General features: G+C 42.5%; 1 protein-coding gene across 7 annotated transcripts in view; it reads right to left on the bottom strand.

Annotated features, from left to right (window-relative positions):
* Window positions 1-18,503, bottom strand: part of sv (paired box protein shaven) — a 110,389-nt gene that overhangs the window by 2,569 nt on the left and 89,317 nt on the right. For 3 of the 7 annotated variants that reach the window (XM_018510477.1, XM_018510480.1, XM_018510484.1), the window contains exons 5-9: window positions 8,626-8,885; window positions 3,101-3,186; window positions 2,420-2,735; window positions 981-1,079; window positions 65-295 (exon numbers count right to left, since the gene is read on the bottom strand). In XM_018510477.1, the coding sequence (XP_018365979.1) occupies window positions 65-295; window positions 981-1,079; window positions 2,420-2,735; window positions 3,101-3,186; window positions 8,626-8,885 (992 nt within the window). The remainder of the gene's footprint in view (window positions 1-64; window positions 296-980; window positions 1,080-2,419; window positions 2,736-3,100; window positions 3,187-8,625; window positions 8,886-18,503) is intronic. The other 4 variants (XM_018510478.1, XM_018510479.1, XM_018510482.1 and 1 more) reach the window with 4 other exon arrangements.

The raw sequence follows: 18,503 nt of genomic DNA, 5'->3' as shown, positions 1-18,503 counted from the left end.
AAGGGTATACGAGCGCGCTTGTCCTTGACGAACGGTTAAGCAAGCGGTTTTTGGTTGTACTCACCGGTGGCGTAGTGTCCGAAACTTGGAAGCATCGTCGAGTACGGCGGTATCGCAGAGGCTACCTGGGGCTGAGAAACTGGCGGCTGCAAGACCGTCAGTCCGGGATCCCCTCCGGGGGTGTTGGGGGCCGCGGGGGTGGCGTTTGTCTCGTTCTGCAACGAAATCGGGGGACTTTGCTCGCCCCCACCGGCCCCCACCCCGACATACGATACTGCGACGGTACTGCTCTCTGCTATGGCCATGCACAACACAACACAACATTCGAATCAAGCACTAGCTAACGATCAGCGCCTTACGTCTAAAGCTTAATTAAACTGTTTAGGTGAGGATCGGGAATAAAAATTGGGATTTAGAATTTTTTTTATTAATTGTTTTTTGAAATTATATCTTTCACGAATGCAACAGGCATTTTTGTTTAAACCTTTTTTTCATTTTTTTTTTACTTTTTCATGATTCTCAAATTAATATGTAAATGACATTTTAAAAAATTAACAAAAATGTGTTAGTTTACTGAGAAACAAGATCTTATGTTGGCAAGAATTAAAAATGTACTCTTTCCATTTGATTTAAGCGTAAAATACAATGAAAAAAGACAAAAAATAAGAAAGGAAAAGAATGTTATCATCTTTTTGCGTTAAAACATTTGCAATGTGTCTTACATTTTCTGATTCATTAGAAAATGTAAATGGTAATCGTAGGTAATAAAGGATTCTTCTGGAGAACAGGAGATGCCGCATTTGATTTCGCGGTAAGTTAATACCATAAACACTCGACATGGTAGTACACATTTAACATGTGGACATATTAGTTGGACACGCGCATATCTGAGAGAGGCTTAATAAAACCTTATGCTCAGCGAAACAGATGTACATGACTCGGCGCGACCGTAAGAGAACGTAAAGAGGTGGCGAACTCACCGGTGGTGTGGTAAGGAGACATGTTAGCCCCGTCCAATGTTTGGCTCAATTTTAGTTCTTGCATCGTCAGTGGCGCGAGCGGCGTCAAAGTACCACCTGCTATTAAGGGATCCCCATTTTTCCGTTATTGTGGTTCTCGTATCGTCGACGGTCAATCAAGGCGGAACGTTAAAAGGTTTCATCGCGGAAAAAGACCGTACGTTTTCAGGTCGAAGGTGCGTTACTTATAAAAATCATGATGAAGGAAAGAACATTTATCGCGCAGCTAATTTCTCCGCGTCTACAAATCTAATATAAAAGTCCTAGTACATCCACGTACACCCTTGGACCGAACACTTTAATCGCGATACTGCTACATATTAACGAGTGCAGCAAGCCATGCGATTGCGACTTGGACCGTTTATGTTATTCTTCAAAAATACTTTGATCCGGAGCGAAGATTCTCGATTGAATTTCATGAGATGAAGCCGCCGTTACACGCCTCGCTTCGTCCATTCCGAAAAGCACCGATCGGGAGAATTCGCAACGCGACGCGGCGTGACCGAGTTGCTCGCAACACGTGCCACCGGAGAAAGTTCCGTTCATGTGTTGTGCACCACGTTTGGCGCAGTTATATACTTCTCAATACTTCGTATCCATCTATATATACGTTCCGCCGCTGATCGACCGCCTTTAAACGGCGTAAGAAAAGTAGAGAGATGAAAAGTGGAAGAATGAAAGAAAAAGAGCGTGATAGAATGAATGAATATATATATATATGTATGTATATATATATATGTACGTATATATGTATATGGGGAGGATACAGGTAAAAAGATCCGCGAACAAGAGATTTCGGCGGTACCATTTAGATAATAGATAAAAATAGAGACACAAATGTATAGACCAAGAGAGAGAGAGAGAGAGAGGAGAAAGAGAAGAAAGAAAAAGATGCTAGTGAGAGAAGTGAGAGCGGTATTCCCCAAAGCTGAAAACGCCGAACCACCGTGTGGAGCCTTCCGCCACCTCTTCTACCGCTGCTCAGCACAGCTCATGCATTATTAAAGCCATGTATTTAGCCGATATGGGTATGCAAAGCAAGACGTAAGCCGCAATAATAAGCGTACTGAGAGGAAACAAGAGAGGGAGGGAGAGAAGAGAGAGAGAGAGAGAGAGAGAGAGAAAGAGAAAGAAAAAGATAGAGAAATAGAAAGAGGTCTTTGGTGCAATGAGAGAGTAGAAGGATAGGAAACGAAGGTGGAGGAATGGAACTTGGTGCACGGCATTACGTGCAAGAGGTTGTGGTGTACAGTACACTATCTGGGATTTCCGTGCGAGGGGAGGAACGGAGCGGAGAGAGAAAGAGAGACAGAGGGACCACGCTTGACGGGGCTGAGGGGGTGTTGGAAAGTGTCCGGAGGGTGCCGGAGGGTGAAAAGAGAGGGAACAAGCACGCTCACCTATGGTGCCCCCTATGGGCGGGGTGTAGAGATGAGGCGTTTGCGCCTGCGTCATCGTACTGATGGTGCCCAGGGAGTCGTACAGCTCGGCGGAGGTGGCAATAGCGTTCCCGGGGAATCCACTGTGTTCGTAATAACCGCCGCCTCCGCCGTTGCCGCCGCCAGTGCCGCCGCCGCCACCACCGCCACTGCCGCCATTTCCACCGCCGCCGTTTCCACCGCCGTTTGTACCGCCGGTCGTACCGCCGCCTCCACCGCCACCAAGCTCGCTCAGGAGCTTGTGCTCGTCCTTGATGCTCCATTTACTCGACCACAGCTGCAACATAGACCGGCGAAACCTGAAGTCGAAGTTCGCGAGTTTGAGGGACATCCGAGAACAAGCGCCAAGATTGACTTGAATGTTGTAGCTCAGCCCACTCGGTCCCCCGATTACTGCAAGTGCTGGCCGAGAGTTACGCGAATATTCTATGAAACTTGGCTCGCTTTTGATTGATTAGGGTATTTTAATGGAGATATATATATACTATCGGACCTGATTCACGCGGTCTGAGGTTTTAACCTCATTCGATCCCAATTACCTATACGAATGCAGATTGTCTATTATGTAATTGAATACATTTTAATAAACAAATTACTATCGAAACATTCTGCTATTTAAAAAGTTTCTTCTCGACTACTTACGTTTGAATACAACTGATCGCCATTGTAGTTGTTCCTTTGCCTTTTCAAATCGTTGTCGGCGTGGTCATTCAGGTCGCGATTATCATCTGTAAAAATTTGAACAACTATTAGAGGTAGAATTCATTTTTTAATTTGTAGCAACATATCACAAATATGTATTGTCATATTCAATATTAATCGCCAGTAGTGATTCCAATATTAGAGCAGCATGCAGAATGTTCGATGAATGTTATTTCCATCGGTGTGTATCTCGAATTTGATAATTTCGAAACGCGAGGGAAAATGGATCAGGGACGAACTGACGGCACATCAACCGGTACGATCGCACGTATAGTCATCCACCCACACGCGGATCGGGTCCTATACGCGGCCGGTCTCTCGTATTACCCACGAATCAAGACACAAATTAAACGTGGCCGGCCGAAACTAAATTGAATCTGTCGAGGGCAGGACGCGCGGCGCGGTATGGCTCGCGCGCGTAGACGGCGTATGGCATTGATAGATAGAGAAACAATTTCGATTCTATTATATGTCTTTATTATCTCCCGGTCGTCCCGGCGGTTTAATATAGGAACAGGCACGTGGGACGAGTGTCGTTATTCCGGTGCTGAGGGTGTGGGCATCGCGAACCCTTGCCGGGGATGAGGTCGTGAACGGAACCGACCGGTGAGAGGTATAGGGATGGACGACGAAAAAGGGGGGGGGGGCAAGAGGGACAACAGTACCGACGTAACGTCGTTGGTGGGGGTAGATAGTCCAACGTTCTGGGGTATCTCGAATAATTAAATGACCATCCGAGGGTGGGACGGGTGGAGTACGCCTAGCATAGGGCTCGTTAAACCTCCCTGTCAAGTTGTGATTGTCCGGCTGGTCGAGAGCGACGATCCCGACCATTCGAGCGGCAGGGTTTGTTCCTGGACCGCTATAAAACCCTCGTTTCAAACACCGGCGGTGGCAGTGCCCCGTGCGCTCTCTTCCCGCTCCCGGTCCTACTTGAATTTTACGATTTGATCGGCCGAGTTAATCGCGGCCGCCACTATACAGACGAGTATCGCGTTACGATACAATTTTACTAGAGTTTAGGGCACTTCCTGGAGATATCGCAGTTCCACTTTGTAATCGAGATTGCACGTGAATCGAATTCGAGTAATGAGTTAGTAAAACGATCATGATTTAAAAGTTTTATTGTACTTTACGTTTTTCTTCTTTTTTTTTATTTATTTTCTGCACTGAAAGAAAAGATTGGCTGCTGCAGCAAATAAAATGATAAATATGGCATAGTATTTTAAATTTTTGGTTGCTGCAGCCAATTTTAAAATGCTATGCCATATTTACCATCTAATTTGCTGCAGCAGTCAATCTTTCCTTTCAGTGTATAGATATATATTACAATGTCGAAAAGTTAATCAAGTCGCATTCAATGAAGTGTACTTTTATGCGAACCAAAGTTTGCAGACTTCGAGAAGGCGAAATCATAGACGGTCCTCGATAGATTTGACAACGAATGAATTATGTCGCGCGGAAGGAAGGTCAGCGCGTCCCCCGAAAAAGAGCAGTAAATCGAATAACTCGATTGATGCTCAAGAGGGCAAAGCACGCGCTTGTACGAGCGAGCGAACGAGCGAGCGGGCGAACGTTCTCTCGATCGCGTTATTCGAAAGCAATTGAGTCAATGTTAAGCAATACAATACACGGGTAATAATGGACTTTGGGGCGAATCTGGCCCCGCGGTGTATCCCCTACGTCCAGGGGATACATAGGGTGGGACACGCCGGGCTCTTGGATTCTGCATGGGGTCAGAAGCGCGCAGATGTAACGCGACAACAAACAGCCCCGATAGATTGCAATGCTTCCCTCGAGAGGTCGTTCGTAAATTCGTAATAAGCTCCGGGATCTTTGAGTACGTCTTGGTTCGCTCGTCGAAGGTATAAATAATAGCGCGCTGGGACCGCTTCGATTTTTCTCGATCGACGAGTCTCAAATTGTAGGAACATTGGAATTCGTGAACTCGATACGTCATAAAGATTAATAAGTAATATCTCGCAACAAACGCTGTATCATGCGCGCGCTCTTTTTGATTTGACAGCTCATAGGATCTTTGATTGTAATTTTTAATATCTGAATTATGTATTCTGTCAAATAGACGATTGATGATTTTATCTCTGGATTATACCATTCCGGACTTTAAAATCACGACACAACTACAAAACGTCTTCATTTAATCTTTCACTGCCAAATTGTAATGTTCAATATTTTGTTTATTTTTTACACTGAAAATGACTAAAATTATGGTCGAAATATTTGTTACTTATTATCATTAATATTAATATTCATATACAAATTATACAAACTACTATCCTGTGTCGGCTTACATTTGGCATGCATTTCTGATTTATTATTTATTTTATTGAAGCCTTACTATTTTATACATATAATAAAAATTTCTTCATATCTTTAACGTATAGCGTTCATATTCAGTTAAAATAATTAACTGAAACATGAGGATCCTTCGAGTTACGTCCGATCCAGCTGCTGCAAAACAACAGCGTTTTCATCGCTGGAAAGTTAAAAGAGGATCGATCGCGTTTTATAACACAGTTTTTCCCGCGAGCTTCTCTAGTCAGGGGATTTCATTAAATTTGAGTACTTGTGGCTAGGTTAACGCGACGCTCGGTCGATTTTTACATTCTGACGCACAGCACCGGAGGAACGTTCGAAACGATCGCCGTGCTCGCTCGTTGAAATTCCAGGCGGTTAAGAGGTACGCGTATACACGTACGTACACGCTGATGATCTCCCCGGAGGATAGGGAAGCTAATGTGTCGTCGGGGCCGAGATAGAGAGGAAGCCGTCTGTGGTCTCTGTCTCTCTGTGAAGTTTATAATCTAATACGTATACCTACCCTCTCGGCGCGAGCGTACCGCTCGCAAAACATTGAGTGCTCTCACCGCGGACGCGACCACTTTTGCGGCCGCGTATCGCCGCTCTCATAATCCGATTATATTGAATTACCCATGTACCTATCGGCACACTGCGCGCCGCGTTCCCGCGTACGAATCGATATACCTCGCCGCGAAACGCGCGCTCGCGGAATTTTGATCGAGCTCACGCGCGCGGTTTTCCTCGCTGCATCGCATCGCGCAACGCTGCGGCCTGCTCGTGTACGTATCACGGAACAGAAAAAAAACACAGCTCTTCCGCGGAATCACGACGATCGAATTAATCTAATCGTTTTTCCGATGACACACGGGTACTGGATTAGAGAATTTTTTTTTCGCGCTCCAGCATCTCGCAGGACGCGAGATTATTTCGCAACTCGCAAAATGAGTGGCGAATCTCCGCGAGGGGTTTTCGCGACGCGATCGGCACAGAAAACCTCTTGCGGAGCCAAAGCACCGTTGTCGGTCACGTGTATGCGGCACGTGTCATGAATATTTTGGTCCGCGTTATTCACGCAATGACAGCAGAATGAATCGCAACACGTGCTCGGTGACGTTTGACTGATAACCTTGCAGTGTATGCGGCTAATCTTGGTTCGCTCGGGGCAATGAGTGCTCCAAGTGACTCGATCATTCGCAAACGAGCACGTACGGCTAGAAAATGTATGGCTCAAAACATATGTCCTAATAGACAAATTTCTACATCGGGCGTCCGTACGCAAACAATATCGTCATACTCTATTTTTATCTATCCTAATCACACGTTGCTCAATATTATTGTGAGAAGTGTTACGTGATATAAATGAGAGTAAAAAATCACTTGTAACGACACTCGTTGCATAAGCTATAAATACTGTAACTTTGTCTCTGTATGTCCATTCAGTAAGCAATTGAATAAAATACAAGGGAGACCGGGACTCGTTGGCACAAGAGGCAAATTGCATTATCTCTAAATTCTTTGGAATGGAATCTCACTCTAAAAAATTGAACCAGTCTTGAAAAAGAGTGATTTTCTTAATTTTCAATCTTTAAGAATGTGATTTTACTCTTCAGAGTGATAATTCACTCTAAAAGTTTTAAAGATTTCCGTTTATGTATTTATGGCGAAAGAAACAACGGAAAAGTTATCGCAAAATATCTCTTTTATAACATAAATACTTTTCTCTAAGTTTCATTTAAATCAAACAAATGTTTACAATAAAAAAGAGAAAATCTAATCGAAGAAACAAGTACATTTTTTAGCGTTTTATAATTTCATATTCAATGTTCTTCAATTTGAGAAAATCTAAGTGATATATTGTTAGTTAAAAAAAGTTTTATTATACGATATATATTATTCTGAGTAATAACAGTAACTTATTATAATAAAATAGTTAAAATCAGACGTAGTAGGGATAAAGTATATTGACTCATATTTAAGGAAAGATTAGTCTAACTTACAGTACCATTTGCTGTGCAAACATTCGGTTACAACCTAGCAAAACATTTTGTATTTAATATTTCTATTTTAATATTTCTAAAATAAATTAAGCTAAAACTATAGTAATTTATATTTGTTTTTATAACACTATTATTAACAACATTTTACTATTTAATCATTACAAAATTACTTTAAATAATCTTTACTAAGAAATACATTATATCTACTGTCTGTTTTTTATTTCTATTACGTTTTCATTAATTTAATATAAAGTTTATCATAGAAGCAACTTACATCCTAATACGTATCAATTTATCTCCCCTCGAAACAAATTACTACAATGTAGCATATTATTCATATTTCAGTTACTATAAAGAAACTATACAGAATATTATATATAGAATCATTTTTGGCATGAAAATGTAGAGAAAGATTGTCTCTATCTTGGTACATTTTAATCATAATAATTAATTGTTTACAAAATCTAATGTCGAAAAATTATAAAAACTATGCCAAGGATCCCTAGTTTCCCCTAATTCACAAATTTTTGCAATTAAATAATGCGAAAATTTGAATATTCAAGATCGAAACAATAAGAGCATACAAAACAAGAACTAATGGTATTTACGAAGTCATTGTATGTAGTACTAAGGTCTAATTACAAGTCTTTGAAAAATTGTTTAACTTCTTAAGAAGTTGAACAATGAGAATTCATTGTCTATTCGTAAACTAAATTGACTTATATTTTATGTCATGTTATCGGGGCTGCAATGACGATATAATATTAATATTTAAAACTTACATCGCGTCTTTAATTTTTATAAATTACTGCATCTCATACGATCTATAATTGTACGAACAATTATTCAATCTCGGGTATTGCAACGTTACGTGAAAATACGCTACTATTCAATTTATATACCTGCAATAGTAATAACATTTCTTCCTGACGCATGCTATCGCATCACGCTGTTTCGCTTCGAGATTTCTGCAAGTTCAGTTGCAATTCGATATCTCAACTACAGCGATCTCGTTGCCGATAATAAGCGTTGGATTCAGTATTGAATAATGTTACACGATGACAGAGCGTAATTGTTAAATATAAGAAGATGCGAAGGAAGAAGCAAGGCCAGCAGCACGAGCGAAGAGAGTTGCGAGTGACTCACCGTCAACGCTACGTTTTCTCTTGATGCTGTTGCCATTGGGATCCTGATGGTGCGCCGGGATACCCAGGATGCCACTGATACTGTAGGCGTTGGGAGCGGTGGCAGCTGGATGACCTGCTGCCGTCGCAGGTGCATGTGCTATCACCGACACGGAACCGCCCGATCCCGGCTGGCCTTGCTGTTGACCTTGCTGCTGCTGCTGCGCCTGCTGTTGCTGATGCGCGTGCTTCGCCTTCTCCGCCGCCTTGTTCCTCACGATCCTGCGAACAATAGATCAGACATTGTACAACAAAACTGCCATGTCACCAAGAGACGTCTTGCTTCTCTCTCTTTCTCTTCCTCGATTAAAAATTTGAATAAATCGCACCGGCTGGTAATAAATCGCATCTTCGACAGCCGATTTGGATCTCATTGGAAACGCTTTCGGCAAAGTAGAAGCGTAGACGCATCTGCGCTGCGCGCGCTGCGTATCTATTAATATACAGTGACTTCATAGTGCAACAATAGAGTGGCACAAAGTACCGATTGTTAATTCCAAGTCCGTCGGGCGCAGAGCGATTCGCGTTCGAGATTGATGATGAAGCTTGGCATTGTTACGAGACAAGATCTTCCTGTTGAGTGCGCTCGGCACAGCGCAGCGGCTTGACTCTCGAGCGGTGATAAACGGAGATCAAGATATTGAACGATCGGTCGCAAATCACACGATCGCTAATTCGGATTGCACGAATTGTGAAATATAGAAAAATTTGAGGAGAAATAATACGTATGTAAAAATCAAACACGTATGGTATATATAATTTTTCTAAAAGTGATCTCCTTTCGTTTCTTCAACGAGTGTCTGTTACACTCAATGCGGAAGAGCAGAACGAGTTGCCACGACGAAAGTAACGATTGTTCATTCCAATTCCATCACGCGGTCGATCATAAATCCTGACATCACCGCTTAGAGCGTGAGGCTATGTCTGCTTGACTCTACTAGCGATAACCGACGGAGCCGCCCTATGCGGTGCTGATCCGCAGAGTCACGGGTTACACGATGATTAATTACGATTACGCGGGTCACTTCGCCAACGATCATTCTTCTCGACTCCGATGTATAACCTAGACCTACCTACCTACCGCGAGCATACACCTTCACTCGTACGAACGTGCCGGTCGTTGTACACGTATGTGAGGAGACGCGAATCGTTTCATTATTGTTACCCGACGTCGGGACCGTTGCAGCGTTGACCGCTACCTTCGAATAGCGACCAGCGACGTGACTTTGCGGAACTTGGCCGCATCGCGTATCATAATCGCATCGAGGGAGAGCCGCCGCCGCCGCCGCCGCCGTCGCGGATGTAACGGAGTGGCCATCTCGATTCTCCCTTTTCTCCCCCCGTCGAGTACGGGCGTATGCACTGGCTGCTTATTATCCGTGATATATTGCGCGTGCGGTTTCAATGGTCAGCCGCTCTCTCGACGTCGGTATCAATTATCTCGGCGAATATTCACGGTGGTACGCTGTTAATCTTGCGCGTGCGACTCGCGCGAACTAAATCGCGCGCTTTGCAGCACCAACGACCGGCCGCGCCTAGAGATCCTCAAGTAAGATTTAAAAGAATAACAGTCAAAAAATGTCAGAAATGTCTATGATTATTCTTTTTAAACTTTCAGCTTTGATGGCTAATTCTTACGGTACGTCTTACAGTTACGGGTAACGAAAAATATGTGTGGTGGCCCTAAGAAATTGGACACTTTACGTTTGGTTCGCCAACTATCTTTTTGGATCTACTTAAGATGGAATGAAATAGCTTATGTACAAAACAGAATAAGATATCCAAACATTTCATTCTGGCTTCAGCAGGTTCTGAAAAATATGACCAATTAAAAGTCTAAACGATGTCGAATCTCTTGAAGATCCTTAGCTGCGACCGGTACGCCCTTTTGGCCTTGGATGTGATTTAACGTTCTCCACGTAACGACCGACTTTTTATTTTCGTACATAGGCTGACAACATTCTCAACGGAACAGGCACATCTCAGTGACAAATCGGCGATGAGTCCATTTTTCAAGAGGCTCATAGCTCGAAGATTTTTATGCGACGGTAGATACATGAACTTGAGATTGTAGTACATTTCTCGTATAAATTATCGGTAATGGCGTTTAAATTTTCATGGATTTACACTTTGGATTTCTCAGCAATACTCATAGTACAACTATCTTTCTTCTATTAACGAGAATACCAAAAAGGTTACTGAAAATGTAAATTTCCGCATAGAGTAATTCGCAAGGATAGTATGCAACGTGTGCCACACACATACACTTGGTCGTAGAACGTAGTGAACATCTACTCTTTTTCAACGATCATTCTTTTTCACCTCGTAATGCACTTTGGAGCGCGTCAGGTCAACGATTCCTCGCCGGGATGGGCCAGTACGTAATGGATCGACATTAAGTCCTTCGTTTCTGCCGTGGATGTGTTTGTGGGCTAGGTAATCGTGGGGGTGCGAGCAACGGCGATCAATCAGATGACACCTGTTGCCCAATCTCCCTCGTTCGTTCGCCACCTTCACCAATTCGCAACAATTAGCAGCGATCCTTATCAAGGTTAGACTCTAGGGTAGCCGAGGTACCAACGATCCTAAACCGACGAGTTATCGCGCGTCGCTCTCCACACATAGAAATTACACACGTGCAATGTAACTAATCACTATCGTGTTTTCCGATAACGATATAAACTAATTAACCTGATACTACTCATTGCATTTATACATATTAATTAATTATCAAATAATTAACGCAATTTTCAAGTTTCTATTTTGAAAATATGTGTCTATTGACAAACAGATCGAATCAAAAGATATTTAAAGAAATATTTAAAAGTAAAAGAAAAATATTTCTGCCGGAGAACAACATTATGGCTTGATAAAAACGTTGTCGTGTTTGATCACTATAATATAGTATAATCAGCGATGCGTCATTATTTTTCCGTGGTGAAACACGAGAGGTATTTCGTGAATGATGAAAATCAGACGCGTGGCTTCCGCGAAACAGCACGTAACGACTTTACTCGCGCGGTATAATGAACGTAATCGACGATCTAATAAATGCAACGGCGCTCGAGAAGTAATCCTTTTGCTACAACAGGTGCAGATTATATCGCGATACAGATGGTGCGAACCGTTGCGACACGGTACGCTTCGTTCGGTGAACGCGACCGAATGAACGAGAGCTTTCGCGTTAAAATTCATTGCGCGCCCGGGCCTCGGCACTCTAATTAACGTAATCCTTTGCGAGCGTGCTCGTTATCGATGCATTGCTAAATATCAGCAGCCGGCTGGTAATTTTCTATGCCACTGACAGAGGATGGAGCAATTCGCCAAAGACTAATCGAATAGTTGCGCGGTTTTGCGCAAGTAGATCCCGATGTTGTGTTATCATTTTCGTCATGTTATGCACGAAACATTAATAATGCATACTATGAGCTAAGAAAAAGCGATTTCGAAAGATTTTTCTGAGACGAGAATGATTGGAGACATTTTGTTTATAATGCGGAACATTGATCCTTCAAGAAACTATCATTTTTGAAAGGAAAAGATCGTATATCGATTGTACGAAAACAAGGAATGCTACTAAAGGGTAGTCTGAGGTAGAGAGAAAGAGAACGAGTGGGAGTCTTTTATGGACAGAGGTTGCCGGGAAAATAGAGAAGCGAGTGGATGAGAACGAAGTTCGTACGACGTAACCCCAACATTTTCCTGACGCTACAATGTTTCTCCCTTCGTGCTTGATTCTGCACTCTTGTTCTTCTCTTTCCCTTTTCTTTGTCTCTTTTCCTCTCTTTCCCCTACCATTCCGGTACTTCATCTAATCATTGAGTGCGCCCTTTCTTCTGTGCTTTTCCCCGTGGCGATTCTCGTTGCGATCTGCGGCGCGAGACGATGCGAGCTCGACGGTTTCCAACACAGATTTCACAACTTGTTTTACTTCTTCCATCTATATAATTAAGCTTCTATGCTTAAACCTGATAAATTGCTAACAGTGACTTTACGAGAAAGAAAATGGCATTTGGTACGTATTAAAATAATCACAGTCTGTCTTGTTTTTTATAACATCGCGTACTAATCGTTGAAGTTTATGTTTTTTTATTTGATAATTAAACATCCATTGCAGTTGTTTCCGCTGTTTGAATCTTGGCTGAAGTCGCGTTCAATAGTTGTGCATCGTAAAGTTAGCTAACCAACTCGCATTTTGGCGCGAATTTGCGAGTTTGCCATTGGGGGTTGCAAGTCTGTTGCTGGAAAATCATGCGACGGTTTTCGTTCGTGTTTGAGAGTAGGGAGAAGAAAGTCCCTCGATTCTTGACACGGCATGGGCACAAGGAAGGGGATTTCCCGCGAATACGAAAGGATGTTCTCCTTCGCTCTCACGGTTACGATGCCTAAGAGAAACCGGAGGTGGCGCCTCAGAGGAAGGCTTGGTAGAATTATGAGGGTAGAGCGTGTCGGGGGTGCCACGTGGGAAGAAGCTATGCCTCCCCTGGCGCCGTCAGATCGTTCCCCAACGGCCACTCCTGAACTAAACTGCTTCACTACCTACCCTGAAGTGCCGTCTCCCACCATTCCAAAGTCAAGCTTCCTTGTCGTTCGCTTTAAGTATGTGGATGTCGCAGCCGCATGCCGCTTAAGTCTCGGGATTGCGTGTACTTAGAAATTTAAGAACAAGAGGAATAAAACGAATTATTTACTTGCCGTTTTAAAACTACGTTGTTTAAAACGCTAGAGAGAAGACGCAGATGGAAAATTACACAAAAGGAAAAGTCATAGTTTCGCTTCTATATGCAACGCTAGTTTCTATTTTTTATTTCGTATTTTTATAATTGCGTGAGCAGTAATTTTGAAAAATACGCACACATTTTTCAAATAACGAAGCAATAGAGAGAATGTAAATCATCGTGGTTACTCGAGCGTGTCTGGCGACTTCACGTCTCGAATACGTAGTCGACAACGACGCTGAATAGTGTTTTTATTGGTTGGAATTTATTTCTAACAAACCGATAGTAACTGCGGGAATATAATGGACGCGTCCGAACGCGTACAAGTATTACACGAGCTCCTATGATAGAAGTTTGTGCCCCACCGTCCTCGCGATCCCGTCACGGCTAGGAAAATCGTAGGCAGCAACCACGAGCGACGTTCCGAGAAAGCAGGAGATGAGTTCGGGTTCGTACCACAGCTCTGGAACCACAAACTTTAATGTCGGCATTACTTTTATGCACGACTTTATGCCAAGTATCCCATCAAATATATGACCCGCACTCCCGCACGCTTCTCCCTAGAATGGAGAGAGCATCCTTCTCCCTACTTACCCGATTCTGCCCCCGATCGTCCCGCACTCACGGCCGCGCGGCTAAATTATTGCGAATAAAACTTTATACTCAAATTACCTCTACGCCAACTTTATCGCATTTCGCCGGCGTTGGGGCCGCCTAGGTTCTCCCGCCGCCACCGCTGCTACCACCACTATCGTGCCGGCGTGTTCTCCAACCTCCGACGTTTTCCTCTGTCGGAGGTTGGTGACTGGGCGGATTTAAATTCTCCTCTCACGGATCGAGATTAATTTCTTTGGCTCTCTCAAGCACCGGCCATCCACGCGGTTTAATCCTTTCGAGATGTTATTCAGCTAGTTACGTTACGACAGGATAGGTTTCTACTGATATTACTAAAGCTCAATGATCGAACGACTAAGAGAGAAGTATTCTAGATCGCCGACGGGCGTGGATCTTGATCATGGCGTGGGCGAAAAGAGGCGATCGATGGTTGTCAATGAGCACAGATCGCTCGTTAGCGGATACGTACATACGCTAGTCGATATCATGAGGGGATTTCCGGATTGTGATGCGAGCGCAAACGATCTGTAATTGTCAATTATCGTGCTCGTTAGGCGTCGGCTGTTATTGATCGTTTAAAGTGCTAGTGAATCTTGTATTGACCACGAGGCAAAGAAAAAATATTTTACTAGCACGAAAGAAAATCAGAGAGAGAGAGAGAGAGAGAAAAGGAAAAAGGAAGACAAGGAAAGAGTAAGAAAGTTTCATTTCTCATCAGTTTAAATCTTCACATATGCATTGTACGGAATGATATAAAATTAAAATTCATTTTGCAAATTTTAACTATACAATTTTTTGTTTTTTTGTATATTTACATATAATCAATATATAATAAGATTTTATTCGGACCGACAAGATTAAATACTAAGTATAAGCATATTCAGGCCTATGACGGTTAAAGCTAGATCTTTTTTGCCTAAATAATTCCCAGTGAATCATCTATATCCTATATATGTACATGCATATATATCATATTTTTGTAGTTATTCAAACTGTGCGCCGAAATTTTTCCGGATTTTATCTAACGCAATTAAACTACTGCAATAATATCACAAGTTAAATTAAATTGACAATGTGCTGAAAACCTTAAATAAATTTATTGCGAAAAATATTACCTCGGCCGGGACTTGTATTCCATACGAGCGTCCTAAGCCATTAGACCACCGAGGCCTTAGTAATATTCTTCGCAATAATCAGTATATGTAAGAACAATAACGCTTCTTGCAGGCAGCGTGTATAACCAATAATAAGATTTCGGACTGACAAGAATTAAACACTAAGTATAAGCATATTCAGGCCTATAACGGTCAAAGCTAGATCTTTTTTGCCTAAATAATTCCCAGTGAATCATTTATATCCTATATATGTACATGCTTGTACATTGAATAACTACCAAAATATGATATATGTGCACGTACATATATAGGATATAGATGATTCACTGGGAATTATTTAGGCAAAAAAGATCTAGCTTTGACCGTCATAGGCTTGAATATGCTTATATTTAGTGTTTACATATAATATAACCATATACTTAACCCTTACCCTACAAGTACGGGTCACTAGTGACTTGTTCGTGCAAGTTTCTTTGAGTCTTTCGGTAATTATAAATTATACTACATTTTATTATTTTCCAAAATGAAGTGCCACTATTTATTCTAGAACGTTGAAAGTATGTTAGTGAATTTTTAGAGATTTTTTTAATTGTTCTGAATAGGTGAAAAAAACGGATCTAGTGACCCACGTTTGTATACATGAGGCACCAAATTGTATCTTGTACGGTAAGAGATAATATATTAAAACATATAATACTAAATTTTTTTCCATATCTTGAATTTTATAAAGAAATCTGCTCGTATTAAGTTCGCAGAACTCGGCAGTTGAATTGTTCTCTTGTAGCACGCTGCTTATAAACAGACGTTGCTACATTTTACCAACGTATCTGTTTTTACACGTCGTTTACCGCAGTTCCTTGCCGGCGTAGAAAATATGAATTCAGAATCTTGAGCCAAAATTTCCACTGTTATTTTAATTTTTCATAAATCCCAATTTGCGTCGCTACCGCCATCGTTCGTGCCCCCAATATCCCGATAATAAAACATTAATTCGTATCTATTCGTCCCGGCGAACTCAATGACAGATTCAAATAATTCTGGGTGCACCGTAGTTAAATGCGTATTAGGGTGCCTCACGTTCTTGCGGTGTTAACGCGGAGCTTTAAAGTTATTACGACCCATTATATGCCGCAGCGGATTGCGAGAGATTTCAAGGGGCTTTTGAGGATTTAGCGGTCCCACGGCAGATGCTCCGTCCATGGCCCACGAATAGCACCAGAACGGAACTCCTCTCTCGTTAACTCGAAGTCGAGAGAAGGATCGGGGGGTGGCGAGCACCCGAAGAGCAACGAGAGAGAGAGAGAGAGAGAGAGAGAGAGAGAGAGAGAGAGAATGTGTGTGTAAGATGGAGCCAGAAGCAGCGGCCAGAGTCGCAGAACTGTTCCGTCGAGCTGTAGACACAATACGGGATTAGCTCCACGGCTATTGTACGCCCTTCAGAGCCGCACAATGGCTGGAAAAGGTGTATCCTGATATTCCGTCACCTCTTCTCCACTCTTGAGGAAGAGAGAAAGAGGAGGCCATAATATACTCTGAGCGGGAGCTACCTGGCGCTTCCATGCGATACAGCAAGGTGTGATTCTTAAACAAAAGCAACTCCCGCGACGTCAGAGTTCGCACTTCTTCGTTTGTGCTGCGCGAGATTAAATTTTCGAAATACGCTGCGTTTTCACAAAATTTTTTTTAATTCTATTAATGTTATACTCTTTCAAATTAATTTTTCTGTTACGAAGAGATTTAAGCATCTTTGGAACACACGAGACGATGTCGCGTCTGCAAAGGGGATATTAATAGGTATTTATAATATTTATTCCTCCTAAAGGTATTTATTTTTATATCTTATTTTTTATCCTATATTATACCATAATAGGACAAGAAAGTAAGATATATAAAAATAAATAATTTTATATTATACGTACACTATACAGTTATAATATTCGAAGTAGAACATATTTTCAAAGCATCAAGTATGGATTAAAACGATACATCGTAGTGCGCCATTTCGTGCCACTGTTGCCGGTGGCGCGTCTCAGTCATTTTGATGAAGTGTCCCCCCGTTGCTCGCACGTTCAGGATGAGTATATTATTATATCTGGGGACGTGCAGGGTGCATTGTCAAACGGCAGCTGCCGACTCCATATACACAACTATATTAACTGTGGCTATACCAGCGTCCAACGACACAATAATCTGCGTGTATCCGTGCATACGCGCATATACGTACGGAAAGTGTACGGTGTGTTTGTGTGTTTGTTTGCGATGCCGCGTATCCCGACGACAAAAGCTACGCTCCCAACAATGATACTGGCGAGTCAACAGTCACCGAGGATCCTCTAAGCACAATGTAATACGCGATTTATAATATATCGTTCCTGCACCGACACTTCTTTCCCCCCTCGAGACGGTCATGGGAAGTCAAGAGGATAGTGTGTATCCACTATTATTCGCAACGATGATCAGGAATGTTATTCATACCCAAATCCTGTCCCTCGCGTTTTCCAGCATCGCGTTGTTTAAAGCATGATGACATATCCGTCTCCATAAGTTAAAGTTAGGTGAGATAAATAATTATCAATCTTTGTGCATCATATTAATCATACATGTGAATAATACGTGGTGTAGGTCGTGGGAAATGACACTACGATTTCGCTTTGCGATCATTCACTAGATCGATTATGGTACGATAATATACGTGATTCAACCTCTCTGTGATTATTACTCATCGATGATGAGCAATTAATAGTAGAGTTTCGACGGTTCATTAACTTACCAGTCAATCTATAATGACCGAGTAGATATTAAACGCCCGTTTTCTCAAGTCATTCCGCAATAATAAATAGCAATCGCATTTTTCCGCTGTGAGGTTGAATCGTGAATTTTCCATTATTATGTAGATCCAACGTGATCGACGGGATATCCTCAAAGCCTCGGCTTCTGTCCGGTCGAGCAGTTTCAGCGGTACAATGTTCTCGAGCAACTTCGGTATTCCAGCTCTCGACCAGGAACAAAAGGGACGAAGCATTATGGGCTAGCAGAGTAGGCGACCATCCGGTTTCATTGCGGTTCCGTCTGTCCTCTGACGTTTCCACGGCAACCTGAATTTCGTGCGTCGTCGTCACCGCCGTCGTCACCGCCGTTGCTGCCATTGCCATCGTTGTCCTTCTTGTCGTCATCGTCGTCATTGTCGTTATCATTACCGTCGTCATTATCGTTGTCATCGTCACCATCGTCTCCACCGTCAATGTCGTCCTTGTCATTATCGTCGTCCATATCTTGTCGAGGTACAACCTCAAAGTAACGGCTCCCTCCATTCGCTGACGGAGGATACGGAGAACCCGTAATTGTAACTTCATTTGGGGCTAATTTCGGTCGGAGGGTATGATGAAACGCGG

The sequence above is a fragment of the Trachymyrmex cornetzi genome, unplaced genomic scaffold, assembly GCF_001594075.2.
Source record: "Trachymyrmex cornetzi isolate Tcor2-1 unplaced genomic scaffold, Tcor1.1 scaffold335, whole genome shotgun sequence".
Lineage (NCBI taxonomy): Eukaryota > Metazoa > Arthropoda > Insecta > Hymenoptera > Formicidae > Trachymyrmex > Trachymyrmex cornetzi.
Note: the sequence above shows the minus strand (reverse complement) of the source record. Positions and strands in the feature narration are given on the sequence as shown.